Source organism: Diospyros lotus, chromosome 1 (genome assembly GCF_014633365.1).
Source record: "Diospyros lotus cultivar Yz01 chromosome 1, ASM1463336v1, whole genome shotgun sequence".
NCBI classification, from domain to species: domain Eukaryota; kingdom Viridiplantae; phylum Streptophyta; class Magnoliopsida; order Ericales; family Ebenaceae; genus Diospyros; species Diospyros lotus.
The window spans coordinates 22,600,879-22,628,731 of record NC_068338.1 but is presented as its reverse complement, the minus strand read 5'-3'; the positions used below and the strand labels follow the sequence as shown (position 1 = coordinate 22,628,731).

The 27,853-nt window shown below is 37.6% G+C and overlaps 2 protein-coding genes across 3 annotated transcripts in view; one reads left to right on the top strand and one right to left on the bottom strand.

Moving 5' to 3' along the window:
• Nucleotides 1-19,442, top strand: part of LOC127799283 (E3 ubiquitin-protein ligase KEG-like) — a 48,425-nt gene extending 28,983 nt beyond the window's left edge. The window contains exons 4-16 of the mRNA XM_052333197.1: nucleotides 4,633-4,758; nucleotides 4,850-5,180; nucleotides 5,272-5,429; nucleotides 6,744-6,901; nucleotides 10,964-11,085; nucleotides 11,217-11,351; nucleotides 14,805-14,929; nucleotides 15,069-15,173; nucleotides 15,258-15,491; nucleotides 15,936-16,269; nucleotides 16,414-16,602; nucleotides 16,698-17,003; nucleotides 17,765-19,442. Coding sequence (XP_052189157.1) covers nucleotides 4,633-4,758; nucleotides 4,850-5,180; nucleotides 5,272-5,429; nucleotides 6,744-6,901; nucleotides 10,964-11,085; nucleotides 11,217-11,351; nucleotides 14,805-14,929; nucleotides 15,069-15,173; nucleotides 15,258-15,491; nucleotides 15,936-16,269; nucleotides 16,414-16,602; nucleotides 16,698-17,003; nucleotides 17,765-19,048 — 3,607 coding nt within the window. The 3' untranslated portion in view covers nucleotides 19,049-19,442. The remainder of the gene's footprint in view (nucleotides 1-4,632; nucleotides 4,759-4,849; nucleotides 5,181-5,271; nucleotides 5,430-6,743; nucleotides 6,902-10,963; nucleotides 11,086-11,216; nucleotides 11,352-14,804; nucleotides 14,930-15,068; nucleotides 15,174-15,257; nucleotides 15,492-15,935; nucleotides 16,270-16,413; nucleotides 16,603-16,697; nucleotides 17,004-17,764) is intronic.
• Nucleotides 19,443-20,828: 1,386 nt separating this feature from the next.
• Nucleotides 20,829-27,853, bottom strand: part of LOC127799325 (protein CLT3, chloroplastic-like) — a 28,593-nt gene continuing 21,568 nt past the window's right edge. The window contains exons 9-11 of one of the 2 annotated variants that reach the window (XR_008022598.1): nucleotides 22,731-22,856; nucleotides 21,860-22,005; nucleotides 21,613-21,756 (exon numbers count right to left, since the gene is read on the bottom strand). Coding sequence is in view for 1 of the 2 variants with exons in the window: in XM_052333259.1 (XP_052189219.1) it covers nucleotides 21,578-21,756; nucleotides 22,731-22,856 (305 nt within the window). In the remaining variant the exon portion in view is untranslated. Of the gene's footprint in view, nucleotides 21,757-21,859; nucleotides 22,006-22,730; nucleotides 22,857-27,853 lie in introns of both variants that reach the window. The other variant, XM_052333259.1, reaches the window with a different exon arrangement.

The window sequence follows — 27,853 nt, the reverse complement described above, 5'->3', positions numbered from 1 at the left end:
TTGCTCAGCATTCCCTTCAGGGGGAGACCTCACTAACTGAGGATAAGGATGGATACCTATTTCTTCTTGAATTCCCATCCTCATTACCCCCTCTGTTCCACACTTACAACCTACTGTTTCATCATCACAACCTGCATCTAATACCCAGTCCAAACCTCAAGAACAGATACCAGATGGTCCAATCTAAGAACCTATACACTGTCCACTTCAAGTATACTCAAGAAGAAAGAGACCAGCTGCTCATCCGGCACTTGTTCAAGCATTCGAATCCACACCTGGTCTTGACATGGATCATAATGAGGTAAACACTTCTCCTTCCATCTCTCCTAATGAGATTGAACCTATTTTTGACCCATCTAACTCAAATAATAGTGAACTTCCTATTGCTAATTGTAAAGGAACTAGAACTTGCACAAAGCATCCTCTACACCTATTCATGTCCTACAAAAATCTATCGCTTAGTCATAAAGTTTTTCTTACCAACATAAGCTCCATTCCTATACCAAGAACACTATCTGAGGCATTAAGTAGTGAGAATTGGAGGAATGCTATGAGGGTAGAGATGCAGGCACTTGGGAAAAACAGGACATGGGATCTTGTAAGGTTGCCTAAAGGGAAGTAACTATTTTGAAAGATATAAAGCAATATTGATTGCTAAGGGTTATACCCAAACCTATGGTATAGACTATTTTGAAACCTTTGCTCCTGTTGCAAAAATGAACACCATAAGGATATTGTTGTCTCTAGCAACTAACCTTAATTGGAAACTACAACAATTTGATGTGAAAAATGTCTTCTTACATGGAGATCTAGAGGAAGAAATCTATATGGAAGTACCACCAGGATTATGTTCAAATTCAAAAGTAGGAAAGGATGTTGTATGCAGATTGAATAAAGCTCTATACGGTTTGAAGTAGTCTCCAAGAGCATAGTTTGGAAGATTTACCGAAGCTATGCTAACTTTGGGAAACAAGCAAAGCTAAGGTGATCACACTTTGTTTGTAAGACATTATATTTTCGGAAAGGTAACTGTTTTATTGGTCTATATGGATGACATTATAATGACAGGTGATGATTTGGAAGGAATTGAAAGTCTAAAGAAGTGTTTGATAAAAGAATTTGAAATTAAGTAGTTAGGCAAACTAAAGTATTTCTTAGGTATAGAAGTGGCACACTCTTAGCAAAGGATTTTCATATCCTAACAAAAGTATTTTCTTGACCTAATAAAAAATACAAGCATGCTAGGATGCAGGTCTACTGAAACCCCTATTGAGCCTAATCATCAACTTGGTGACAACCTAGAAGATACAGTAACAGATAAGAGCCTCTACCAAAGATTAGTTAGGAGGCTCATTTATCTTTCACATACTAGGTCAGACATACCATGTGCTATGGGAGTTGTCAATCAATTCATGCACAATCCTGAGGAGATACACCCGAAAGCAGTGCATCAAATTTTGCAGTATTTTAAGGGTATATTAGGTAAGGGAATTTTGTTCAAAAGAGGGCAAGAATTAACTGTTGAAGCCTATACGGATGCTAACTATGTAGGGTCAGTGGTTGATAGACAGTCAACATCTGGATATTATACATTCCTAGGGGGGAATATTGTGGCTTGGAGGAGTAAGAAATAGAGTGTTGTGGCAAAGTCAAGTGCAAAGGCTGAATTCAAGTCAATGGCCCTTGAGATGTGTGAGTTGTTATGGGTAAAAATAATTCTAGAAGATCTAAAACTCATATGGAAGGCTCCTTTAAAGCTATATTGTGATAATAAGTTAGTTATTAATATTGCACATAACTCGGTACAACATGACTGCACTAAATATGTGGAAGTTGACAGGCATTTTATAAAAGAAAAACTTGAAAGTGATCTAATTTGTACACCATTTGTGTCTACAAGAAATCAACTTGCAAACTTACTCACTAAAGGACTTCTAGGTGTAGTTTTTCAAAGTATAACAAGCAAGCTGGGAATGGAGGATATCCATTCACCAACTTGAGGGGGAGTGTCAGAAGATAAGTAGTGAGGTTTTATCAATTTTAAAGAATTTATCCAGTGGCTTGTGTCTTATTGTTTTATCCTTTATTTGTTGGTTATTTTGGTTATCCTTATCTAATGGTTATGGTCTAAGTGGACCTTATCTGTTTGTTTGTTTCAAGATAGTTGGTTTGGTAGTGTGTCCTATTTTTAAGGAGGTGAGTTGTTAACCTTCAAAACTGTATATATTGAGTTCTTTTTGCTGGAAATAAATAGGATTTTCCTTGTTAAAGGTTTGTCATCAGCTATATGTTCGTTTTCAATTTTTGTTTTTGGATTTCTGTATTCAGTTGAAAAAAATAACTTTTGCAGTCATTTTGAAAAATTTGCAGACAAAAAACAAAAAAAATCATTTGATAATTCTATTTATGTTATCTTTTTTTTCTTCATATAATGGTGGAACTTTTGTATGTTCATGTAATATAATTTTATGTATCATATGTATATATATAAAATTTTTGGGTAAATTGCCCCCAAAACTTGCTTAGACACCTGTTATGGTTTGTTTTTAGTTGAGTAAGTCCCTGTACTTTCCCTAAATTGCCAAGACACTCATTATATTCGAAACAAAGTTAATTAGGATCAAATTTAATCAACATTATTCTAATTTCTAACTAATTAAAAATAATAAACAAAAAACCTGGTTCTGGCACTGTTTGGTTGGAACCAGCGTTTCTGGCAACCTACGCCAGAACTCATCTCTTTGTTCCAGAAATGGCTGGGACCCAGCAAGGGAAACCTTGCTGTCAAGGAAGAATACAACAGTGGAGAATGTTATACTGCCATTGTAGTCTTCTTCCTCTGTCTTAATCTCTTGTGTGATTCCTCATCTTCTCTCCGTCTCTGCTCACCCACTGCCACCAATCTCTCCATCTCTGCTCACCCATGGCCACTGATCTTTCCGCATCTCCCTCTCTCCCTTTATCTCCGCTCTGATTTTTTGACTGACTGCCTGTGGCTCAACCCTTCTGCAAATCTGACAATTGTTGAGCTCTCTCTGTGTCCCCTCTCAAGTTTCTCTTTGTTCCTCTCCCTGCACTGCTGTTGTCTCAAAGACAAAGAGGAAGAAGGCGTTGGCAGTGGAACCCTCTCACCTTTGTCTTCTTCCTTGACAACAAGGTTTCCCTGGCTGGATTCCAGCAATGACTAGAACCCAGCGACCAGTTGCGGTGTTGGTTGGCAAAGACCCCCCTGGTTCTGTCAACCAGTGGTGAAACCCAGGTTTTCTTTTTAAATGTATTTTGTTTATTATTTCTTAATGAGTTAGAGATTAACAATGATTTTGATTTAATTTTATCCTAATTAACGTCATTTCTCACAGAAGCGCTGTCTTGGTAATCTAGGGAAAGTATAGGAGGTTGCTGTACAAAAAACAAATCACAAGAGGTGTCTGAGCAAAAGACCCATACCACAGGGGGTGTGGGGGCAATTTACCTTAAAATTTTCACCTAATTTTCACAATTGTTTATAGGTAAAAATCCAATAAAGTAACAAATAGAACAATAAGTTATATTGTCAGAAAGGGGAGTGGGAGCGATAGGAAGGTTAGTGGACAAAGTGGTTACCAAAATTGGGGGAGTGTGAACTTGAAGGTCGTCAAAGTTGGGGAAGCAGTGAAGGGTGTCTGTCAAAGCTCACTAGAGAACCAAGAAATGTAGATCTACACACTTCTTCACTGTTGAAAATGGGGATGGAGGCCATCAACCATTGGATTTGGCCAAATCTTGGTGTTTCAACATGATTGGGCTATCTGAGGAGCTTTTGTACACATTGATGTCTTGTTGAGCAGTTGAAAATGTGGTCTAAGGGGTCATCTAAGGGGCAGAATGGTCGCTGGAGGGGGGTGGTTGATCATCTTAGGTGGTGACTGTTGGTCATGATGAGGATGGGAACTGTTGGGAGGGTAGAGGTATGTTTCTTAAATATTTCTGGGGTTGGGTTGAAACAAACTCAAGTCAACACTAAAACACCTTTTTGGCATTTGGTTTCTATGTTGGGTTGAAATGATCAACCCCACACAGAAATGCCAAAGCATTTCCTTTTCAAACCACATGAAAATGCTAAAAGGCATTTCCATTTTTGTGTTGGGTTGGGGTACATTTCTTTAAAAAATTTCTTTTCTGTGTTGGCTTGAAATGTTTTTAACCTTACATGAAATTTGACAAGACGTTTTTGTTTTTCCCAGAATATTGGAAATGTTTAGATTTTTTTTAAAACAAAAACAGAAAACTGGAAATGGAAACGAAATCAAATGGACCCGAATTCTTTGATAGGCTATTATCAGATTTTAATGTTTGAATCATTGCAAATGTCCAATCACTTGAAGAAATGTGCTAAAACAAAAGAAGCATGATCTTGATAGAGGGTTGGTGCAACTACACAATAACATGCATATCTGCTTTTCTGAGGGAATTGTTATTATGAATCCCTCCCTCTTCTCTATGATAAGATTGAAACTTGCCTACTTCTGCCAATTTCTTTGCTGAACCTTTTGTTATATATCAGCATGAATCTCCTATAAATATCTAATCATTACCATGAAGAAACTAAAAGTATCTTGACATGTGAGCCACACTTTCTTGTCTGGAATACAGTCAACCTGCTAAAAGTCCTCAAATAGATATGGCGGGACGGTCCCCCACATCTGTTTTGGATGCTTTCCAGGTTAGTTCCAACTGTCTGCATCAGCTGGTTTCTGCAGGGGATCTTTATGGAGTTAGGTCAGTTTTGACGTTGCAACCAACTTTCTGCTGTTTCATTGATTTATTTGTCTCGGACATTTTTGTAAATGTTCTTTGTTTGAATTTGTAGAGATCTTCTTGCTAAGACTGCCTCAGGAAACAGTAGCAGCTCCATTATTTCTCTTTTGGAAGCCCATAATGCTGATGGTCAGACAGCGCTGCACTTGGCTTGTAGACGGGGTTGCCCTGAGCTAGTGGATGCCATCTTAGAATACAGTGATGCAGATGCTGATGTCCCAGACAGAGATGGGAATCCTCCCATTATATTTGCTTTGGCAGCTGGGTCCCCAGAATGCATTCGTGCTCTCATCAGAAAGTCTTCTAATGTCATATGTAGGTTAAAGGAAGGTCTATCTGTAGTTCATGTCTCTGCATATTATGGGCAGCCAGATTGCATGCGCGTAAGTTACTGACTCAACCACTGTCTTTTTAGTTAATGCTGTTCCTTCTTCATTCTTCAAAACAATAACAAACATCTCCTGATGATCACAGGAGATATTATTAGCTGGAGCTGATCCCAGTCAAGTGGATGATAATGGTGAGACTATACTACATATAGCCCTTTCTAAGAAATTCACAGAATGTGCTATCGCAATACTGGAAAATCGGGGCTGCAGACTAATGGGTGTCCGTAACTCAAAAGACATGACGTAAGATCTGTTGACTGTGAGAGCTCAATTGTTTTAGATGGAAACCCCTCCTAGATTTGCTTTCCATGTATATAATGAACAGCTAGTTAGAAGCGTCTTTTTGAAGTGTATTTTGTTGTTTCCTAATGGCATGCTTCAATTTGACATTCTAAGATAATTATTGCTTATGAAGGTATGAATTTTAAATGGATATATTTACTGAAAATGCATGTAATTTGTATGGATAAATTACTACAGTTTGTTCTTCCTTATTTCCTTTTTGTTTTCCTCATAAGGGGAAGCATTTATTGAATACTATAAATGGATGCATTTACTGGAAAATGCATGTTGTTGCTGTAGATGAATAACAACAGTCTCTTCTTTCTTATCTCCTTTCTTTCTTATCTCCTTTCTTTTTCGTTATGAAAGGAGGTTTTTCCTTGCCATGTACATAAAGAATATTGTCGTTTAGTTTAGAAGCAATTTTCTGTCTTTTGTTGTCTTCTAATGGCATGCTTCCATTTCACATTCTAAGACAGCTGCTGCTTACTCAGGAATTGGTTTAAATAGACACATATAGTAAAAAATGCATGTATTTGCTACAAATGAACAGAAGTTTCTTCTTCCTTTTCCTCATAAGATGGAGGTCTTTTTGAAAAGACACTAAAGGGCATAAACCATGCCCCTATATAGAAGAGTAGCAATTCATATTCTCTATAAACACAACATCCTGTCAAGGGAAGGACTAATGTTCCCTGCTACTAATTATAAATGACAGCATAAAGAAAATAATGCTTGAGTCTCTGCACTGGCTGGCTCTTTGATGCCTGTGAGAGATTGTTAATTCTTCTTCACTTGAGTGTCCCATGTCAAAAGTAAAAGTAACTGGGATATAAAATCGGCCATCATCCAACAGCCAAGATAGGAGGTATGAGACTTTTATATCTACCATCAGGGTGAATGAAAATATAACCACTAAAATTCCCCAACAGATTACGTTCATGATTGCATGCTTATACAATGCCAATATTGCAGCCTTCCTTCCCCCCCCCCCACCTAAAAAAAAAACAAGGAAAAGTAAATCGAAGTCATAACAAGAAAAGAAAAAAATACTCAAGACATTATGTGAGTAGGCAGGCAAGCATTTGTGTTAAAATAGGATATGGCCATGGATAGAGATGGGTGGAGTGCCAGAATTCATGTAGCCAATCTCACCTAGTGGGATGAAGGCTTGTGATTGTTGTTATGTCTTTTTTTTGTATACAAAATTCAGCATAGTTACTTTAACATTTACTAGGTTTTCTCTCTGAGTTGCATATTTCCCCTTCTATGCAGACCTCTACACTCGTGTATAGAAACATTGAACATAGCAGTTATCAAAAGGTGGGTAGAAGTTGCAACAACTGAAGAGATTGCTGAAGCAATTGATGTGGCAAGTCCAGCTGGAACTGCATTATGTATGGCAGCTTCCCTAAAGAAGGATCGTGAGCCTGGTAAAATTTAATTATGCCATTTGGTTCTTCTTTCTCTTTTGATTCCTCTGTATTACCTTTTCCATTTTATGTTTAGAAAACCGGAAATTCCTCGTTTCACCTATGTTTTATGTTCTAAACTTTTCTCATAGAGCTGCTGCTTGGACCCTTGTCCTGGAGAAATGATTCTCCCACATCAGAATGAAATTTAAACCCAAGTCCAGCTAGTATATATGAAATTTGATTTTCTTTAGTACTTTGAAGCTGATGTAGAATAAGTGCATGTTCAACCTCACATTTTTTCTGGCACTATAAAAGAATGATATATTATGGATTTTGGTTTATGCGTTTGTTGCTGAAGGGCCAGCAAAGTATGTGGCTTTCTTGAGAAGTTTCCTGATTACAAATAACGTGAAGACCTGGGAATGGAAGATATAATTTCCAGGAAGTTTAGACACTGTTCACGAACATGGACAGTTAGAACAACTCCCCCCCCCCCCCCCCCCCCAAATACTGGTTCTGAATATTAGTGGTGAACATGAGGGAGTGGGCAACTTCAAGAATATGACGATTTTTCTACTCAACAATACCATTCTGTTCAGGAGTATGGGGACAAGAGCTTTGATGAAGAATACCATGTTCAGCAAGATAGTCATTGAATTCATGGGAGAAATACTCCCTACCATTGTCAAAATGAAGAATTTGAATAGATGATTGAAATAGATTGGCGATAAGTTTATGAAACTGCTTGAATATGGTGTTGGTTTCAGATTTTTCTTTCAAAAGATAAATCCAGCACACACGTGTATGGTCATCTATGAAAGTAATAAACTATCGAGCTCTAGTAATATTTGAAAAACGAGTTGGCCCCCAAATGTCACTGTGGATGAGATGAAATGTTATGGATGCATGATAAGAGTGGTTTGGATAATGTTTATGTGATTGTTTAGCAAAAATACAATGCTCACAACTGAAAGAAGAAACATCTTTGTTGATAAATAGATCTGGGTACAAGTACTTCAAATAATTAAAATTGGGATGACCAAGACAAGTATGCCAAAGGAAGATATTGGAATCTAAAACACTAGACAGAGAGAATTTTTTTAGTGAACCTAGTCTTGAAGGAGAAGCAAAAAAGTAATAGGTCATTTTGTTCATCGGCATTGCCAATCATCATCCTCGTAGACAAATCTAGAAATTCACAATGAGTAGGAAAAAAGGTTATTGTTTATCTTTAGTTAACTTACTGGTAGAAATGAGATTATATTGTAAGCTCGGGACATGAATGACAGATTTCAGATTTAATTCAAATAGGTTTAGATTTCCGATCCCAACAACAATTGAAGAGCTCCCATCAGTCACAATAATTTTTACCTCTCCATCACACTGTCTATATGAAGAGAAGAGGGCGGATGACCCAGTCATGTGGTCGGAGGCCCCTGAATCAACAATCCATTCACTAGTGTTTTGTTGTTTTGACGAGAGGAATGACTGAGTATTACCTTTTTGTGCGACATTTGTAGCAAAGGCAGATCGAGCAGGCAATTCCGATCTGGACTGAGTTAGCAGGTTCTTCAAAATCTCCATTTGCTCATCAGTAAAAGGGGTTGCAGCTGGCCTTTTTTGTTCTCCAGTCATCTCTGCTACGTGTAGCAGCATTTTACTTTCATTGACTTCTAGGTTTCCAATCTGCAGGTTTCCCATGAATGTGCCAGCATGTATCTTTGGTGTGGTATGGCTTGTGATAGTGTTCACACCAAGATTTGTTCTCCTTAGGGCATTGGGTTCAAGAGTGACTGTTCACATCTCCTTGGTTTGTGACTAGGGCAGATCCAAGTTGGGCCTCTTCCCCCTTCGGATTTGTGTTCAACATCACCTTCCTCCAGCTTTCTTCCCTTCTTACCACAACAAACGCTTCTTTGATTGGCGGTAGTGGCTATATCCCAAGAATATGCCCTCTAACTTCTTCTAGTTCCTTGTTAAGCCCCTGAAGGAAATCAAACTCTTTCTTTCTTGAATTCTTGAACATTTGGTTATATAGCATACCATCATTGGAACACTTTCATTTGATTGTATAGAACAAATCCATTTCTTGCCATAACTCAATTAAAATGTTGAAGAATTTAGTGACTAACCTATTTCCTTACCGAGTGTTATGGAGGGCAGAACGCATTTCGAAGCATTGGGCAGAATTTTGGAGATCGGAGTACATTTCTTGAACTATTCTTCAGATCCCATGGGCTGTGTTGAAGAATTAGGTACGCCCTGCCGATTTTCGGATCCATGGAGTTGATCAACCACGTCATGACTATGGAACTTTCGGCCTCCCACGTCTTCTATGCCAAATCAGTTGCAAGTGGAGCAGCAATTTCACCCATTAAGTAGCTCATCTTCCCTTTCCCTTTGATTACTAGAAGAACCAACGGGAACCACTCACGGAAGTTCAACCCTTTTAGTTTGTGTTGGGTTATTTGAATGAAGGGATTAAAGTTGGAGGTTTGGAGGCTTGGAACTGATTGAATAAAACTCGCTGGATTGGAAGGAGTGATCGAGTTGGGTTCGGGATATGATTTGACAAGGAGTCCACAAACTCCATGTTGGTCAGCAATGGAGGGATGTTTGCCATGAGGCCAAATCTGGTTTTCATTAGGTGGTGGATGATGACATTGGATGGCTGGCCTGGTCAGCTAGGGTTGACCACAGCGACGTTGGACAGCTGGCTTGGGTGCAGCTAGGGTTGGTCGTGACGGCAGTGGCGTTGGACGGCTGGGCTTTAGGAACCTGGATGGCTATGTTTATTGCAGCCATGCTCTGATACCATGAAATCAATAGGTATGTTGAAAAATAATACCACTGATAATTCATTCATTGGATTCAAGAACAATATATAGATAGAGGGAAGCAAAGATTAAGGAGTAAATTTGGAAACAGTTGACGACTCAATCTCTAAACTAGGAAATGACACAAAAGAGGAAACAAACTGAGACAGAAAATACTGAAAAAAAAAAAAAGAAACAGAATAAATCTCCTTGATCTGATTTGAAGCTTCCAATCTTCCAACAATATAGATACACTACTAGAAGTCTAGAACTGGGCATGATTACATTTGGATTCCCTTAGGCAACAATTGCATCTCCCAGTTAGTGCATAGCTCCGAGAGTCTCACCCATTGGTCATCAGTTGGAGCAAGTTATGTAATTTCCTAATTGAGTTTTCATTTGCCGGACTTACCTGGTTTTATCAGTTTCATATCTTAGATTTAACTAGGATTAGTAGTTCGACATAGGCTAAAGCCATGTAATGAATCTAATGGTTCTAATTACATAAGTATCATTGAAAACAAGCCAAAAAAAAATACTCAAGTAGCATTCGGAGTTCTCTGACGTTTATAAAAAACCATGTAATAAATCCAATGAAACCAATTAAATGGACCAGAACTTAGACTTGAAGCTTTCTTTAAATTTTGAAATTACTGATATCCTCCTGCCCCTATCAAACAAAATATAGAATACAGTTCAGATATAACTATAAATAAGACTCTCCTATGACTAAAAGCTTATCTGCACATGATTTAAATTATTCCGGAGAGAGGTTTGTGTGAAACTAATAAATTTTTTTAGTAGATAATTTTGATTTGAGGACAAGTCTTGGTAGGGATGGTAAGGTTGCTCCTTTGTGACTGGCTGGTCATGAGTTTGAGCTGTGAAAACTGCCTCTTTGCAAAGTAAGGGTAATGCTGCATACAGAAGCAACACTCCCTCAACCCTCACAGACTGGGGAACCTCATGCATTAAGAATGCCTTTTTAGATGATTTTGGTTTGTTTTTCTTGTTCTCCTCCTGAACTGTGTTAAAACTTCTGTTTGTCATTTCCTGTCAATCATTTTTTGAACAGTTATAGACAAGAATGACAGTACCTAATAGCTTTTTCTGACTTGGGTCCTAATGGGGGTCCCTGATTTGGGTCGTAATTTATTTTTGGCTAGTTATTTTGTCTTTCTAATTTTTTATACTTTTACCTAGCTATTACAAAAGGAAACTCATTGAAACTGGATGAATTCTTACTATCCATTTAATTTTATAGAGGGTAGGGAGCTAGTAAGGATATTACTTGAAGCTGGTGCAAATCCTGAGGCCCAAGATACCCAAAATTGGCGAACAGCTTTGCATACAGCTGCTATGGCTAATGACGTTGAGTTGGTCAAGGTGAGTCTATTGGCTTCTTCACTTCCTATTTAAAATGAACACTGCTGATTTTTAATCATGAAATTAAAATTTTATTGGTTATTTATCTATCTTCTACTCAATATGATGGTTTCTAAACTTCGTTTGAGTAGATTATTCTTGATGCCGGAGTGGATGTTAACATCAGGAATTTGCACAATACAATTCCTCTTCATTTAGCATTGGCCAAAGGTGCAAAATCATGTGTTGAATTGCTCTTATCTGTTGGGGCAAATTGCAATTTGCAGGTTGGTTCATTCATTTATTATTATTTTTCGTCTTGTAATATCTATCAGGACTGAATACAATTCCTTTATTTGCTTAGTTATTAGTTGTTGTATTGAGTTAGTTTGACACAACACTGCTGAGATTGGGATATTATTTTTCATGTTACATTGACCAAAATTTTTGACAAATGTTCTTTTCAATTAAGCCTTTCTCTAACTATTTGCAGTTGTCTACATGAATCTTTTTTATCACCATCATCATTATTTCATTCTTAATCATGTCCTCAAATAAAACAGAAAAACTGAAGGTCAAGGTTCAATATTTATATCATCACTATTCTAAATGACCACCTAGAAAGGGTTAAATAAAAATAAATTCACATTAACATTAGTTTGAAAGGAAACAAGAGGATATAACAGCAAATTAATTTTATTCCTTGTTCGTCTAAAAAAATTTCCATTGTCACAATCCTGGCACATTGGCATTAGAGAGGTAGGGAGGGGGCACATTAAATGGCATGTCCTGGTCTTTTTATTATTGTTTTCATTTTCAGACATGCAGCAATATCTGTTTTTATATCAGTATCAATATTTATGTTTCTTAGGGCTCAACTACAATGCAATTTTCCCTGGTTATAGTGCTGGAAGTTTGCGGGAAAAGAGACCAGGATAAGCTAGCAAGTGATCGGGAAAAGCTTGATTCATGCCACTGGGGACTGGCAATAGTGAGCCAGAGCCATCAAGTGTTTCATGTTCTAAAAGGATCCCTAATATCCCTAAGAAAGCCTGTTAATCATTTACAGCATATTTGTGGGTCTTGCAGAATATCTTCCCCCATCTTATGGCTGTTAGCCACCTTTGCCTTTGCCTGGTCCATTGACTCAATCATGGCGCTCATTGTTGCCACTGTCACAAGAAGCCGCATCCTTTGGCTCAGAGCTTTAGTCAAGCTTTTTGGAAGCTTAGTTACCAATCTTGTACCCCTTGGAATCCATCTTCCCTTTCTTCTTCGTCTTCCCTTGTTTCTTTGTTTTCTTTATATGATGCTCAATATTTCCTGCCTCGCTTTCTTTACCAGAGATGTCTCTCTCTTAGACATGCTACCCACTTGATGAATGTATGGAAACTCAACATACACTTGCTGGAAAAAGCTTTGCCCTGAAAATTCCTGTAGAAACCACTGCCCTGAAGAAAAACATTGTATATCTTTTTTAGCATAGTTTTATGGTGGCAAAGATGTGTGAGTAGTGACTGCTTGTTCAGCCAAAGAGTTGCTCACAGTTTAATGATTTTGCTGTTTTCAGCATTAAGGAGCTGCTGAATTACCAAGTCACAAGGGCATGGATTAAGATACACCAAAACATGAATTATTGGAAGAAATTTATGCTTATGGGAAAATTTTGATTGTCACGTTTATTATAAAAGTAGATTCATATAAAGAAATGTTAAGATTTGCAATAGTTAGCATCAGTCTCAGTGAAGGATTTAAATAGAGTTAGAAATATGATTGTATTTTATGTTTTAATGAGTTAAAATGCAACGGAACTAATATCCTTGGAATTAGTTCCGGAAGTCCTTCTATTTCTTCTAATTTGTCATTTTAGTCCTTGGTTAGTAACCGCCTCTATTAGTTATAAATAGAGGCGGGTAGGTTCTGCTTAAACGATCAGCATTCATTCTATTCTTTTGTTTTCGCACATGAGAGTTAGAGAATTGAGAGAGAGCTAATGCTCGGTCCTTGTATTCTCGGGAGAGAGGCTATTGATTTCTAGTCCAAGTGTGTGCGAGAGAGAACAGTGAGGGGGTGCTGTATTCTTGATTCTTCTCTAGTGGATTCTGTCAGCAGCTTTTGGCAGTCTGGATGTAGGGCAAATTCTTGCCCGAACCAGGATAAGTCTTCTTGTTCTTTTTCTGTTATTGCTTGTTATTTGTTCTGTTTACATTTCTTTATTGTTTCTATTACTATCGGGCGAGGGTTTGGGTGGGAGATAGGGGTGGGAGATAGTGTTTATTATTGTGAGGAAACTGATCCAAGACTCAACAAGAGACCTTCTAACTTGTGCCACTTTTTAAGATACAGTTCAATTTTGGAGTATCTCATTTTTGGTGCACCTGATAAACAAATTAGGTTATTAATGGGCTTCACATAGTCTGGGAATATGTTGTGGATTATTTATTCTTACACTTTGGATGTTAAAATTCTACTGCAGTAAAGGAATAGAGTTTCGTTGGTTACTATATTTTTCATTTTATACTCTAAACCACATACTGATGTTTTTGGCTGAAACTAAGATGTATCTTATTTTTAGTAGAGAACTTTGCTTCAACTGGTTTTCTTTATGGAGAGACTAGAGAGAATGTTTTGGTTTGGAGGTAAGAATGATCAGAAAATATCTTGCTATTCCACTTGAATTAAAGGAAAAAGATAAATGTATATATAAATAAAGGTAGGAAATATACAAGGATGGTGCATTTTGCTTCAAAATTATTTCATTCTATTCACTCACTTCACAGGTGCGTCTATTGGTTTTTTTCTCATATACCCAATAACAACATATTAAGCCTTAAAATCCCACCAAGTGGGATCTGCTACATAGACTCTTAGCTTGCCAATAATCTCAATCTATGGCTATATCTTCTGTAAAGCCATTATAATTTTTTTTCTCGAAGACCTAAAGCATCTTAATTGTGGCTTAAGTATCTTATTTTCAATAGGCACCACCCTACTTGAAGGGAAAGTAAAAAAATAAAAAATAAAAATAAATGGAGAAGACTAAAGAAAGGAAAAAGATAGGAGATACCAAAAAAGAGGAAGGGGATGTACTTTGTTTCCAAATCACCACTTCCCTTGTTGATGGAGACCTTTGCTTTCCCAACTGTTGTGAGTTGGCCAACTGACTAGTGGGGTTATGGTCTTCCTTTGTAGTTATTGCTTCTAGTTGGCACCTTGCACCTTCCCCCTTGTTCCTATTCATTCTTCTCCTTGGATTAAGGATACTCCTTGTGTTGGATGAATCAAGCTACTGGAGTTTGACTTATGTTTAGTTTGTTGGAATCATGTTTGAGGTTGACGTATTATCTACATACTCATGCTTGAAGACATTTAGGAGCTTGTTAATTTTCCAACTGCAGCTTGATATATGTAAAACTATATAAAATAAATTAGGCACATTACTTCTTTGTGATCTGCTTGATAAAAACTTGTTCAAGATCCACTGGAAAATTGAATGATGCAAGTTTGAAAATATTTTTAAGATGCATTCAGCTTATCAAACCAAACATAAAAATCCACTGCTATATTCATTCTGGCCCAACTTGGCTCACTGCACGGTTCTTATTCAAATTGAACAGAGATTTTCTTTCCTTCATAGTAGCCAGCAAGATATTGTTGATTCTACTGTTTTGTAAATATACTTCCAATATTTTCTTTTCTATTTTATTGTGACTTTTTATTGTTTTTGCAATTATGATCAGGATGATGATGGTGACAATGCTTTCCATATAGCTGCTGATGCAGCAAAATTGATACGGGAAAATATTGAATGCATTGTTTTGATGATGCAAGATCCAGCTGCTGCTATTGAAGCAAGAAATCATAGGCAAGCTATCTTAAGGGGTTACTCCTCATCAATTTTATATGTTGAACTAATTGATGTGTATTCCAAGATCACTTAATGATATAAGAACAACAGTGGTCCTATATCACTGATTGTTTTGGTATATTTATGATTGAAACAGTGGTAAGACTTTGTGTGATCTTTTGGAAGCCTTGCCACGGGAATGGATTTCGGAAGAGCTAAAGGAAGCACTCATGGATAAAGGAATTCATCTTTCTCCAACAACGTGGGTATAGCAATTACTTTCAATATGTTTCATTAATGATTCTTTATGGCACTATACTCATTTTTTGCTTTGAATGGTTTCTAGATTTGATATAGGAGACTGGGTGAAATTTAGAAGAAATGTTATCTCCCCTACACATGGATGGCAAGGTGCAAAGCATGGGAGTGTTGGTTTTGTACAAAGAGTTCTTGACAGCGACAATCTCGTTGTGTCATTTTGCTCCGGAGTGGCTCATGTGTTGGCAAATGAGGTTATTAAAGTGATCCCTTTGGACAGAGGGCAGCTTGTGCGGCTAAAACCTAATGTTAGAGAGCCAAGGTTTGAACCTATATAATTGCCCATCTATTCTTTCAAATGCATTCGCTGTGTGTGTGTGTGAACCATTATCAGTATGACACCATGCTATAAGAGCACTGACACGGTATTCTTTTCATGCTGGATCAAGATATTTGTCTTGAGATATCTCAACTGCATAGGATTTATAGTTTTTTTCTTCCATATGTGCTTTAACTCCTTAGTGTGAATTCATATTGGCAAAGATCATTATACCTTTTACCTTACTCTTGTGATTCTGATGTTGACTTATGAAACCAATAGAATTGTGCAGCACATGTACCTTGAAATCGCTTAACATTTTTCTTTCATATCTTTTATAATAATTTTATTCTTTCTGCCTAGAACTTTCACCAACTCATTTCCCAGAATGGACCAAGAAATTTAAGTTGCAAAAACAATAAATGTTTGTAATTTTCTGTTTACCAGGTATGCTTTGAGGGGTCTATCACTGGACAGCATTGGAACTGTTCTTTGTGTTGATGATGATGGGATTGTACGTATCGGGTTTAGTGGTGCATCCAGAGGATGGCAAGCTGATCCTGCAGAAATTCAAAGAGTAGAAGAATTCAAGGTTGGTGACTGGGTTCGTGTTCGCTCTGCTTTGACAACCACGAAGCATGGACTTGGAGCTGTCACTCCAGGGAGCATTGGAATAGTGTACTGTATTAGACCAGATTATAGCCTGCTGTTGGAATTTAGCTATTTGCCCAGCCTATGGCTTTGTGAACCAGAGGAGGTTGAATCTGTTGTTGCTTTCAGGGTGAGGAAGACATGAATGTTTTCATCTTTTTCGTCCTTTAATTCTTTAGGGGGAGAAAAAGAAAAACTTTAAAGATTTAAAATTTGTGATTCTCTTTATTCTTTTTATCTTCTTCACACTTGCATTGATTGTGTTGGTTTTTAGATTGGGGACAAGGTATGTGTGAAGCGTTCTGTTGCAGAACCCAGATTTGGTTGGCGTGGTGAGACTCATCATAGCGTTGGGAGGATAATTGATATTGAGAGCAATGGCCGGCTGATAATTGAAATACCTAATTTGGCTGTACCATGGAAGGCTGATCCATCAGATATGGAAAAATTGGATGATTTTAAGGTGATTTTTAGTAGTGAACTCTGAACGGTATGTTTATAATTTCTAGGGAAAAATATGGATAGTGACTATTGTTTACTGTCTTCTCCAAAAAGCAGGTTGGAGATTGGGTTCGAGTGAAAACTTCAGTGCCTTCCCCCAAATATGGGTGGGAGGATGTTACCCGACAGAGCATTGGTATAATCCACAGCATGGATGATTCTGGTGACATGAGTGTTGCATTCTGCTTCCGGAGCAAGCTTTTTCCTTGCTCTGTAACAGATATGGAGAAGGTATTGCCATTTGAAGTGGGCCAAGAGATTCGCCTGATGCCATCTATCTCTCAGCCTCAACTTGGTTGGTCAAACGAAACTCCAGCTACCTTTGGTAAAATTGCAAGAATCGACATGGATGGGACCCTTAATGTAAGTCTCTTGTTTCTTGATTCAATTTATTTTGCTTGGCATGGGTGTTTTGAGTTGGCCTGTGCATTTACTTGGCAGTAGTAGCCCAAAGGTTATCCGACTGCTGTTCTGTTGTGCATAAATCAATGTGCCTACAAATTGCTCCCCATCAATGGTATCTTACTATTTGATTAGAATACTTAGGGTATGTTTGGCACCAATTATTTAGTTTTGATTTTAAATTTTTATTTAAAAAAGTTAAATTTGATGGAAGCTTGCCCTTTTTGCTTCTTTTTTTTTTAGGGGGGGGGGGGGGGGGGGTGCAGACAAAAAAGCTCAAAAGCAAAAATATTATGCTTTTTTTTAGCTTGGTTTCACTGTGATGGAAGAGATAAGATATATTCTACATTTCTATGCACCTCTTTTTGTAAGATATAACAGTAGATTTGTTACAGTGGTATTATTATTATTTTGCAATCATTATTATTACAGGAATGACTACCAATAAGTTAGTTTCTTAATACAGTTACCGAACACTATGGTGTAACTCTTCTTGAGCTAGTTCTTTTTATTTATTTTTCTAACTTTTTTTAAGCATGCCCTTTTGCTAAAAAGGCTGGTGCGAAATCGACCCTTAATCTATTTTGATGATTTTGAGAGAGCATTGTGCTTGTATCTCTCTTATGTACTATAATTCCTTATGGTACTGTTTTTTGGGGGCTTTGAGCATTTGAACTTTGGAACAATCAGCAATGAAAAATTGTGCCTTGTCCTTTATGTAGGTAAGAGTGGCTGGCAGAGATAGTTTGTGGAAAGTTGCTCCAGGTGATGCAGAAAAACTTCCAGGATTTGTGGTTGGTGACTGGGTTCGGGTGAAACAATTTCTGGGAAATAGGCTTTGTCCTGAGGGAAATGTATCTGGAAGAGAGAATTTAGCAGTGGTGCACAGTGTACACGATTTTTTCAATTTAGAGTTGGCATGTTGTTATCGTAAAGGAAGGTGGGATGTCCACTACTCCGAAGTTGAAAAGGTTGAATGCTTTAAAACAGGACAGCATGTCTGCTTCCGTGTCGGACTTAGTGAGCCAAGATGGGGCTGGAGAGGTGCCTGTCCCACTAACAAAGGTGTCATAGTTGGTGTAAATTATAATGGAGAAGTTAAGGTTTCATTTTTCAATTTACCAGGTTTGTGGAGGGGAGATCCTGCAGATCTTGAGGTGGAGCAGATGCTTGAGGTGGGTGAATGGGTGAAACTGAAGGATCATGCTGCCAGGCGGAAATCCTTGGGACCTGGCAGTATTGGGGTTGTGCAAGGACTAGGATATCAAACCGATCAGTGGGATGGCACTGTCTCTGTTTGTTTTTGTGGAGAGCCAGAATTGTGGGTAGGGTCCATTTCTGAGCTTGAAAGAGTGAATAGGCTTCAAATAGGCCAAGAGGTGCGGGTGAAGCTCTCTGTTGAGCAGCCAAGATTTGGGTGGTCAGGCCATACCCATGCAAGCATAGGTACTGTAACAGCAATAGATGCTGATGGTAAGCTAAGAATATACACCCCAGCTGGCTCAAAGACTTGGATGCTTGATCCATCTGAAGTTGATCTGGTGGTGGAAGAAAATATGAAAACTGGAGATTGGGTGAGGGTTAAGTCATGTGTAGCAACACCATTTCATCACTGGGGAGAGGTTACCCGTGAGAGTATTGGAGTGGTTCACCGAATGGAGGGAGAAGAGCTTTGGGTTTCATTTTGTTTTCTGGATAGACTTTGGGTATGTAAAGAAAGAGAGATGGAAAAGGTGAGACCTTTTAGGGTGGGTGATAAGGTGAAGTTTAGAGAGGGATTAACAAAACCGAGGTGGGGATGGGGGATGGAAACACCTGCCAGCAAGGGCGAGGTGGTTGGAGTTGATGCCAACGGGAAGTTAAGAATCATGTTTAAATGGAGGGAAGGACGCCCCTGGATTGGAGACCCTGCTGATCTTGTTCTTTACCAGAGCTCTAATGAACACTTCCTGAGGGATCAATCCTTGTGTTTCCATTCTTATGGAAGCCTGCCTGAGCACCTGTAAGGTTTCAGGTGGTCTCTTTCGTTGCCGCATGGAAAGTAGGCTCGTTTTATGGCTGATAAATCGATATGCATGACGAAAGAAGCTTCTAGATTTCATTTACAAGTTCTCAGATCGATGGGGGATGTATCAAAATCCAAGTCCAAGTCGCCAAGTACTATGGTTGGTCCATAAGTTGGGGGTCATGGATATGCTATGTTAGATTGAAGCAGCCACTGTGGGTGGCATTACTTCTTAAATTGGCCTCTCATAGATAGATCTGTACAGGGTTGGGATCCATGATCTGGGCTGCTCTCTCTTACACCAGTTAATTATTTTGACTTAATATCTGTATAGATGATTGTAATTTTTACGGTCAGCATCGTGGGGGAATAAGATACGTTTTCTCCATTCCTTTTCTTCTTCCATTTTTAAATTAAGGATGCATGGAACTGATGTGTGTGTTTATTATTTATTTGTTCTAATTTAGGGTCCATTTTAATTGTCCCTTTAAATTGTGAAAATAACCTTTTTGTGAAGTAAAAACAAAGCTGCTTCTGAAGACTAGTGCTTTGTTTCCCGATTCTCGTGAAACAAGGAGTGGTCTCGTGCATTATTGGGAATATTCATGTAAATTGGTGGTTCAAACTGGATCCCATTGTCTATTGACAAGTGCTAAGCATGGCATTATGTTTTTGAAGTATTCAAGAATTTGCGAAGCTGAAGCCTAAGATCGATTGATTCTTATAATTTGGGAAGTTTGACACACTTGGGATGTTCTTTGATTCAACCCATTTGTCAATCTACACTGTTGCCTAAAATGGATATTCTTGGTTGCAGGTCATTTAATAAATTGCTAGAGCTTGAAGACCTTTGGTACCTTTGTTGACAAGTAAAAAACAAAGAAAGAAGCAAGCCATTATAGTCTCTTTCCACTTAAAAGTTTTTACTTCACCTATAAATCAAAACGGTTTCTTCAGCGAAGATAGAGTATGTTAGAAATAATATAGAAATACTTCATCGAAGAAAGAGTATTTTAATTATATACTTTAATTGAAAAGATATATATTTTAAAAGAATTTTTGTTGAATATCATCTTAGCCTCAAAACATGATATATTATTTTGAATATATTTTTTTATGAAAAGTTGTACCTTTCAATTGTATATTATGTTTTTATAAAAAGACATTATTTAGATAAATATTTTTCTTTTCTTTTCATTGAGCATTGCGAACAATCATCCGAACAAATTCATTGGGCAGATTTTCTTGAAAAAAATTAACAAATCAATAAAGAATAAACGTTTTTAGTTATTTTGTGTTTAGGAAAAATTGCTAAAGCTATTTTAAGTTTAGGCTAAAATTGTTTTAGTGGTATTTTAGGAAAAACTTCTTAAAGGATTTATTACGCCTTTAAGGTAGAAATTATATTTAGTAGTTTCTTTTTTTTTTTTAGTCTTGTGAATTATATGCTCTTTTAAAGAAGACAAAGTGATTGATTTGTGGCAATTAATTTTGTTTGAATTTTGTTATATGAAATATTTTTATCAAAACTCAACTTCCACGTGCTCAAGTAAAATTTTCAATTGGACTCTACTAAGTAGCCCTCACACTCGAGTTAGTTAACATTTTTCAAATCTTAGTATATTTGATGAAACTAATAAACAATTACTATATAAAACAATAAGATATATTTGATTATACTTAATTAGTCTATCTCAAAGTAAAAAAAACAACATATAAATACAATAATGAATCCATATAATAGGATCTTTCTCTAACTTTAGCCTTCACAAAACAAGGAGTAAAAAACACCCAAAATCCTCTTTTATCAAAAGTAGTATAATAATACATCAAGCGTCTTTATCTATTTTATTTCTAACCTATATATCATAAGCCCTTGAATACATGCGAGATGAGTTGGCCCACCACTCTGTGGTAACATTCATGTAATATGATGATGTATTTTTGGCGAGGAACACTTGGTGTTGTGGAGTACTGGCCTTGGCCTTGAGTTGTTTTGAAGCTTGGTATGAAAACTTTTCACATTAGTTCTGAATACAACTCGGCCTGTAGATTGAATAATTTTCATAAAACTTTTAAAAAATGTTCCTCCCATCCTCTAACCAGACCCAAACTCGAATAGAAGGAACAAGTTGCTTTAGGTAACCAACAAATATTAGTAGGAGAATTATCAGATTAAGCATCATGAATTCTAATCGCTTGTAGTGAATGTTGTCTTTCAGCTTCCACATGTAACCAACCCAACCAGCTTCCATTTTTCAAGTTCCAATCCATCTTCTTCACCGTATTCGTCCTGCAGCTGTACGGGCATAAAAATTGGATGGTGAAGTGAGATTTCGTACTGCTCTTCAATGGAAGCAAATCAAGCCATTTTATTGGACCAACAAATTTATTTGAATTTGTTTGAACAAAGATAACTGCTACAAAAACCGCATTCTTGCCCCGCTGAAAGCAAACCGGCGCTGGGTCCAGCTCGGCGACAGCAATTATGATCATGATCATGATGGCAATTATGATCATGATCATGATATCATGGTTCAGTCGGACCAGTGATGGCGCTATGGTTACGGGGAGCTGATGATGGAGACCAAGTGTAAATCAGCATGCCAGCCATTAGGACGACAGCACCAGCCACAAATCCCGGTGGCAGGGACGATGCAACGCCAATGTATGGTAATGGGAGCGTGAAGAGAAACACTGATATTGGCACTGCGATGCAAAATCCAAATGGAGATGAACACATCAGAGGGGGATAAAAAAACAAAACAACAAAAAAAATGCTCCATTATCCAACAGACAGGAGATTGTTTACATCTTCCAGGTACTTTAAGCTTTGTAGGATCCTATCTCTATCCAGCTAGTTGCTTCGCATGTTGATTCATGTGGGCATAATTTCCATTTCCAATAGTCAGGGATGATTACTGTTTCTCCTCTTGGATGCACTATTTATATATTCTCCTATATATTTAGTTCAAACCAATGTCATTTAACTGTAAAATATGTTCTACCCTCATTAAGAAGCCAACCACCCAAAACAAGTACAAAAACTATTTAGAAACAAGAACAATAAATGAGTAGGTGCTGACCACACCTAACAGTAACTGAATTGAGGCTATGCCTCTCCCAGTAAAGCCAAAAGACTATATTGGCCAATGTGCAAACTGCACCTCAAAGATAAAAAGCAAGACCAACTTAATCCAGCCATGCTCAAGCAGGGCCCCAATAGAAATCAAAAAGGATGAGTTTGTAAGCCATATATACTTCATGTAGGTGTGGGTAGAAAGAATGACCTGTGTGATGATTACTGGATGATAGCAATATATCTTCTTTTTTTATGTAAATGGATGATAGCAATATATCAGAGATCATATATCTGGTTGTGATACATGTCCTATTGGATTTAGCTGAGGTTGGCATTCCAGGGAAACTCAAAACTATTTCAACTTTAAATGTAGACTCTCTGGACACCAGACCTTGCCAGAGTGGCACCTTTACAAACTACAAGGCCATGCTAATGGAACACCTCAATTGATTTTGTCAAAGCTTTATTACTTGGAATTTTATCATTCTGTCTGATCACCAAGTCAACTTGAATTTAGTTTTACATAGGCTCCATGTAGAGCACCGAGGGTTATATAATTGACAATAATATGAAGGTTGCTTTGGCCAAGTGAATGGCATACCTGAAATTGTGGATGCAAGACAAGATACCACAGCAGAAGATATTTTGAGCAGATGCAGCAAAGATATGTTGAAGCCCATGTTGACTATAACAAAGAGTAAAGGCAGCAGTGGTGCACCATCACATCCTGCAATATAGATACCAAACAAATAAGTACAATTACTCTGGCCTTATTGAAACATCAATTGCATGAATTCTATTACATTACGAAGTCTATAACAATTCCAGCAGCACAAAGAAAAAATTATATTTTACTTTTCAAGAAGGTGTAAATGTAATATTTACCAGCTGTGCCTTATCCACAATAAGAAAAGATCTAGGAGGAATCCAAATAAAGAAGGCTATCCTGGGGGGAGCCCCTCAATCTCCACAGCTTACTAAGGAGGTTCCTATTCCATAGGATTGTTATCAGAGCAATGGTGTGGATGAGCTTGCCAATTCTCAAATCCCACGGATGAGGTTCCTCTTTTGTGGACCAAAATCTCATGACAGACCATCCTCTCCTCCACAAAGGTTAACCAGGGCGACACTAAAATTTATCACTAGCATCCCCCATAAAATAATCCCCACAAAGAAGCCTCTTAGGATGCTAGTAGGAAAGAATAGTAAATTTCAAGGATTAGTATTATTTATTTCATTTTATTTATTTATTTCTGATTTTTAATTTATTTCCTAATTTCTTCTAATATCTTTTTGTTTCCTTTAGTAGAATCCTATTTGGATTGAATTAAGCAATCCTAGTTAAGAGTAAATTTTTATCTGTTGTCTACAAATAGGCCTTCACATTGTAATTGAGGGTAGCGTTTGATTATTGACATTGATTATTGATATTGATTTGAGTAAACGAGTTTACTCTTGTGCTTCGTTTCAGATTCTGCATTAATTGGTATCAAAGCCGAAATTCTGAATTGTATTAGAGGATTTTCTAAAATTAATTTTAGAAAATCATCTGTCTTTCCATTGCGGATGCACCACCTTAATCATTTGAGCACACACAATCTTCATGGTTGAAGTTCTTCAAGCATTCAGCAAACAGCACCATCAACTTTCAGCCATTGCCTGAAGCCATCCACAGCAACCTTTCGCATTCTGCAGAGCCTTCACAAAGTGAAAGTCCTACCTCTGAAGACATTGCAGCAGCTGGCATCATGGTTGGAATCCTTGCATAGCCTTGCCAGAGAAGTTGGAATCCTAGCCGAGTGAGTTGCTGGAGCTGAGAGCCTTTGTAGAAGCCAGCTATACCAATTTTTCTGCTTTCCTTGCCAGAAGCCCTCAACTGAGGTCGACCACCTTCACTGGAGCTCCTGACAACATAGATGTAGGCCGTCGTTACATCCTCCAGAGTCGAGAACTTCAGCCATCATCGACCACCATTTGCAACCACACCGTCGCATCCTTTTGCTCTGTTGTCCACCCCTTAAGCTGTCTCTCAAACAATCTCTGCTTTACCCAACTGCAATGACCCTACCCAATTTCCCATTTTCCCAATTCCATTCTCTGTTGCCTCGCCAGAAGCTCTCATCTGGTTTGCTCAATTTCTTAACCCTAATTTACTTGTTCAATACAGCCCATAACTTTTATTTATTGATCTGATAACCCATGCCCAACTCCTTGCAAATTAAACCCAAAAACTAATTAACCTAATTAATAATGTTTCTTCTTGCAAAGAAAACAGGTTGTTTCTTTCCTTCCTTGGAATAAATATTCTGTTTTCTGAAATAATGTTAATTGGATTTGTGTGCTTAGGTTTTCAATAACCCTATTTCCCCAACCATGCCCAAATATATCAAAATCTACAATTCATGGCTACTCACTTACACCAGCATAGGGATTATTATTCACCCATGATCCTACCTCCTATGTGAACCAAAGGTATATCTTAGGTTCTCCTTTGCCTAGAATGCATCCCTCAGTTGTTGAGTCACAATATTCTTACTATCTGTTTACTGCTCACAAACTGAAGAGTGTTCATTCATGTTTCATCAATTAGACCAACCTTCCTCCACTACACCTGCTGATCTCCAGTCATTGCAAAATTCCATAAAATCCCTTGAAAACCAGAATGAGCAAACTCAAGGGTCTTTAGGGTATAGTGGGAACACTTATTGAACAGAGGGCGCAAGTCCCCAAACTATTGGGCATACAACCCAATGAAGGTGAATCAACTGAGTCTCTTCATTCTAATGAATCTGTTCATGATCCTTTTAGAATGTTTTGAAGAAGAGGAAGAAGTAATAGAAGCACAAGGGGGAATTGTTTACATGAGGAAAGTCCTCATGAACCTCAGCAAGAAACATGTCAGGAAATTGAAAAATCTCTTGATATTTTCCCTGAGGAACTCTCTAAACCCCTTTACCAGTTGCCTTTTCTAGAACTGCCCATTAATAATGTTTCACAACTGACCTTACCTTTCAATAAACCTCTTGGTAGCCCATTACTTTGAATTTGCTCCTAAATCAAAGATCCAACTACAAAAACCTTTTTGATATGCACAGTGACTTTGAATTTAACATTATTTTATGTGAGCAGAATGTTCTCCCTCTCTATTCTCTGTGAAAGATTTGGTGATCAGAATATGACTGATGTCATCAAGGAATTTAACAAATTGAAACAGCAAGGATCTGTACTAGATTATCAAATCAAGTTTGAAGAATTAAAATCTTTGATGATAGTGGCACATCCTACACTAACAGAAGCTTATTTCGTCTCTATCTTTATTAGTGGACTAAATGAGGAGTTAAGGCCTACCATAAAAATGTTGCAAATTGTGACAGTTAAACAGGCAGCTGAGAATGCTAAACTGCAAGAATTTACGGTAGAAGCCATCTTTAAGAAGCATCAGATTCCTTACAAAGGAAATAATTTTGGCAGTCACCAGTCTTTGAATAATTCTTGGGCTAATATCCAAGGGGTAACTAAGGGAAATTCCTATCCTAGGGCTCCTCAAGGTCCTAGTGTGGTGAAACTCTATGCTTTAGAACAGAGAAGACCGCTAGGACTGTGCTATAAATGTGGAGAGAAATATAGCTCCGTACATCAATGTAAGAGGCAGTTGTTGAGAATAGAAGGCTTGGATGGAGAAGAAGAAGAAATCTCAGAAGAGGCAGAAATGGCTGCTGAGAATGTACCGGGGAATGAAGATGGAGAAATTTCTTTGCATGCATTGAAAGGTTGCCCTACAAACAAGATTATAAAGGTGGAAGCATTGGTCAGGAATAGAAAAATGATGGTATTGATCGATAGTGGCAGCACTCATAGCTTCTTGGATAAAAATACTGCCAAGGAATTGTACTGCAAGGTGAAAACTACTTTACCCTTGTCAGCAACAGTGGCTAATGGGAACAAGATGTACAGCAAATCAAGATGTGCGGATTTCAGATGGGAGATGCAAGGGCATGAATTTATTGCTAACCTGAAAATTCTCAAAAGTAGGGGGGCAATGACATTGTGTTGGGAGTGGAATGGATGAGAACAGTTAGCCCCATTATCTTTGATTTTAATAAACTTGAGGTGACATTTGAAATACAAGGGAAGAAGTTGACTCTTATTGGCAGCATGGAGATGGGAGCTTGTAAACTGATTTCAGGGAAGAAACTACAGAAATTCCTCAGAAATAAAATAAGTCAAGTGGCTCAGTTGTTTTCTGTACAAGCTCTGGAAGCGGAAGGATTTGAAGATACAGTAAATCTGAGTGGTGGATTTTTGGGGCAGACCATTCAATGGCAGCCTGCAATGATGCACTTCAGTCCTTTCCAGAGATTGCAGCTGCCATCCAACACTAATACACATCCAGTCTTCCATCTTTCTTTACTTCAGAAGACAATTGATCCACAGGATCTATCTAGCATAGCCTTACCTGCTATAGAAGATGATAATCAGGTTGAGATTCAACCAATGGCCATACTAGACAGAAGGGTGATTTATAAAGATAGTTTGCCCCTTACATAGGTGTTAGTCCAATGATCCCATTTGCATCCAGATCACAACACTTGAGAGTATCTGCCAGACCTGCTCACCCAATTCCCTCAGGCTGCCCAGTTTCTTTAATTTCTTGAGGACAAGAAAATTCTAAAGGACAGTGGAAATGTCAAGACCTCGGGTGTATTGGGCTTACAAGAGAGCCAATTGTAGCAGATTAATTCCCAGGAGTAGTTAGCAACTGTTATATCTGTTATTTTAGTTGATTAGTTGTAGGGCAGTTGTACGTTTTCAGTTACAACATGTGACTGAAAACTAAATATAGAGTAGCTATATAAAGCTACTTGAGACCCTTGTTTGCAATCAGCCGAATAATTCGTGTATAATATGCGAATTATTCTGTATTTTTCAGAAAAGTATTATACTTGTGTCTATTTGAAAGATTCGGATTAATACGTGACTTTTAAAATTAAAAAGTTTAAAACATGTACTAAACGAATTTTTTAAAAATTTGGCTGAAAAATTTGCCTAGGAAACCCAACTATCCTCCTCCAATTGAAAAAAGCACAAAAACTTTTCATTTGCCCTCTTTGAAGTCTGAAGCATGAGTCTCCTTCCACTGAACAATGCACATAATAATTATATTTGTGTACATATATAATATGCGAATTTTTATTGCCAAATTTATTCAATTGAAACATATTAAACACGAATTAATTATATCCCAAATATTTTCCATATGACGAATATTTAACTGAATTTTTTACCGTATTTAAAATATGTTGAGCCAAATAATAATTGTATTTTTACTGTCCCAAATTTTTTCCGTATGCCAAATTGCTAACATGGCTTGAGACTGTATTGAAAGTGTTGAGAAATAAGAATCTGAAATTCCTTTCTCTCTCTTCAATTCTCCCTCTTTATTCTCTCTGTCTTTCCCTAATTTCTCTCAGTTTTCTCCCTCTCCTTTCTCTTTCCCTCTCTCATTCTACATTTTGTTCTTCATCAAACCCTAAGTCAGGACAGGATCCTGACACTGATGAACAACATGCGCTTCAAGAGCTGAAACTGATGGTTGATGATGATAGCTGTTAGATGCAGAACCCGAAACAAAACACAAGAGTAAACTCATTTACGCAAATCAATATTATTAATCATTGTTAATAATCAAAAGCTACCTTCAATTACAATCTAAAAGACTATTTA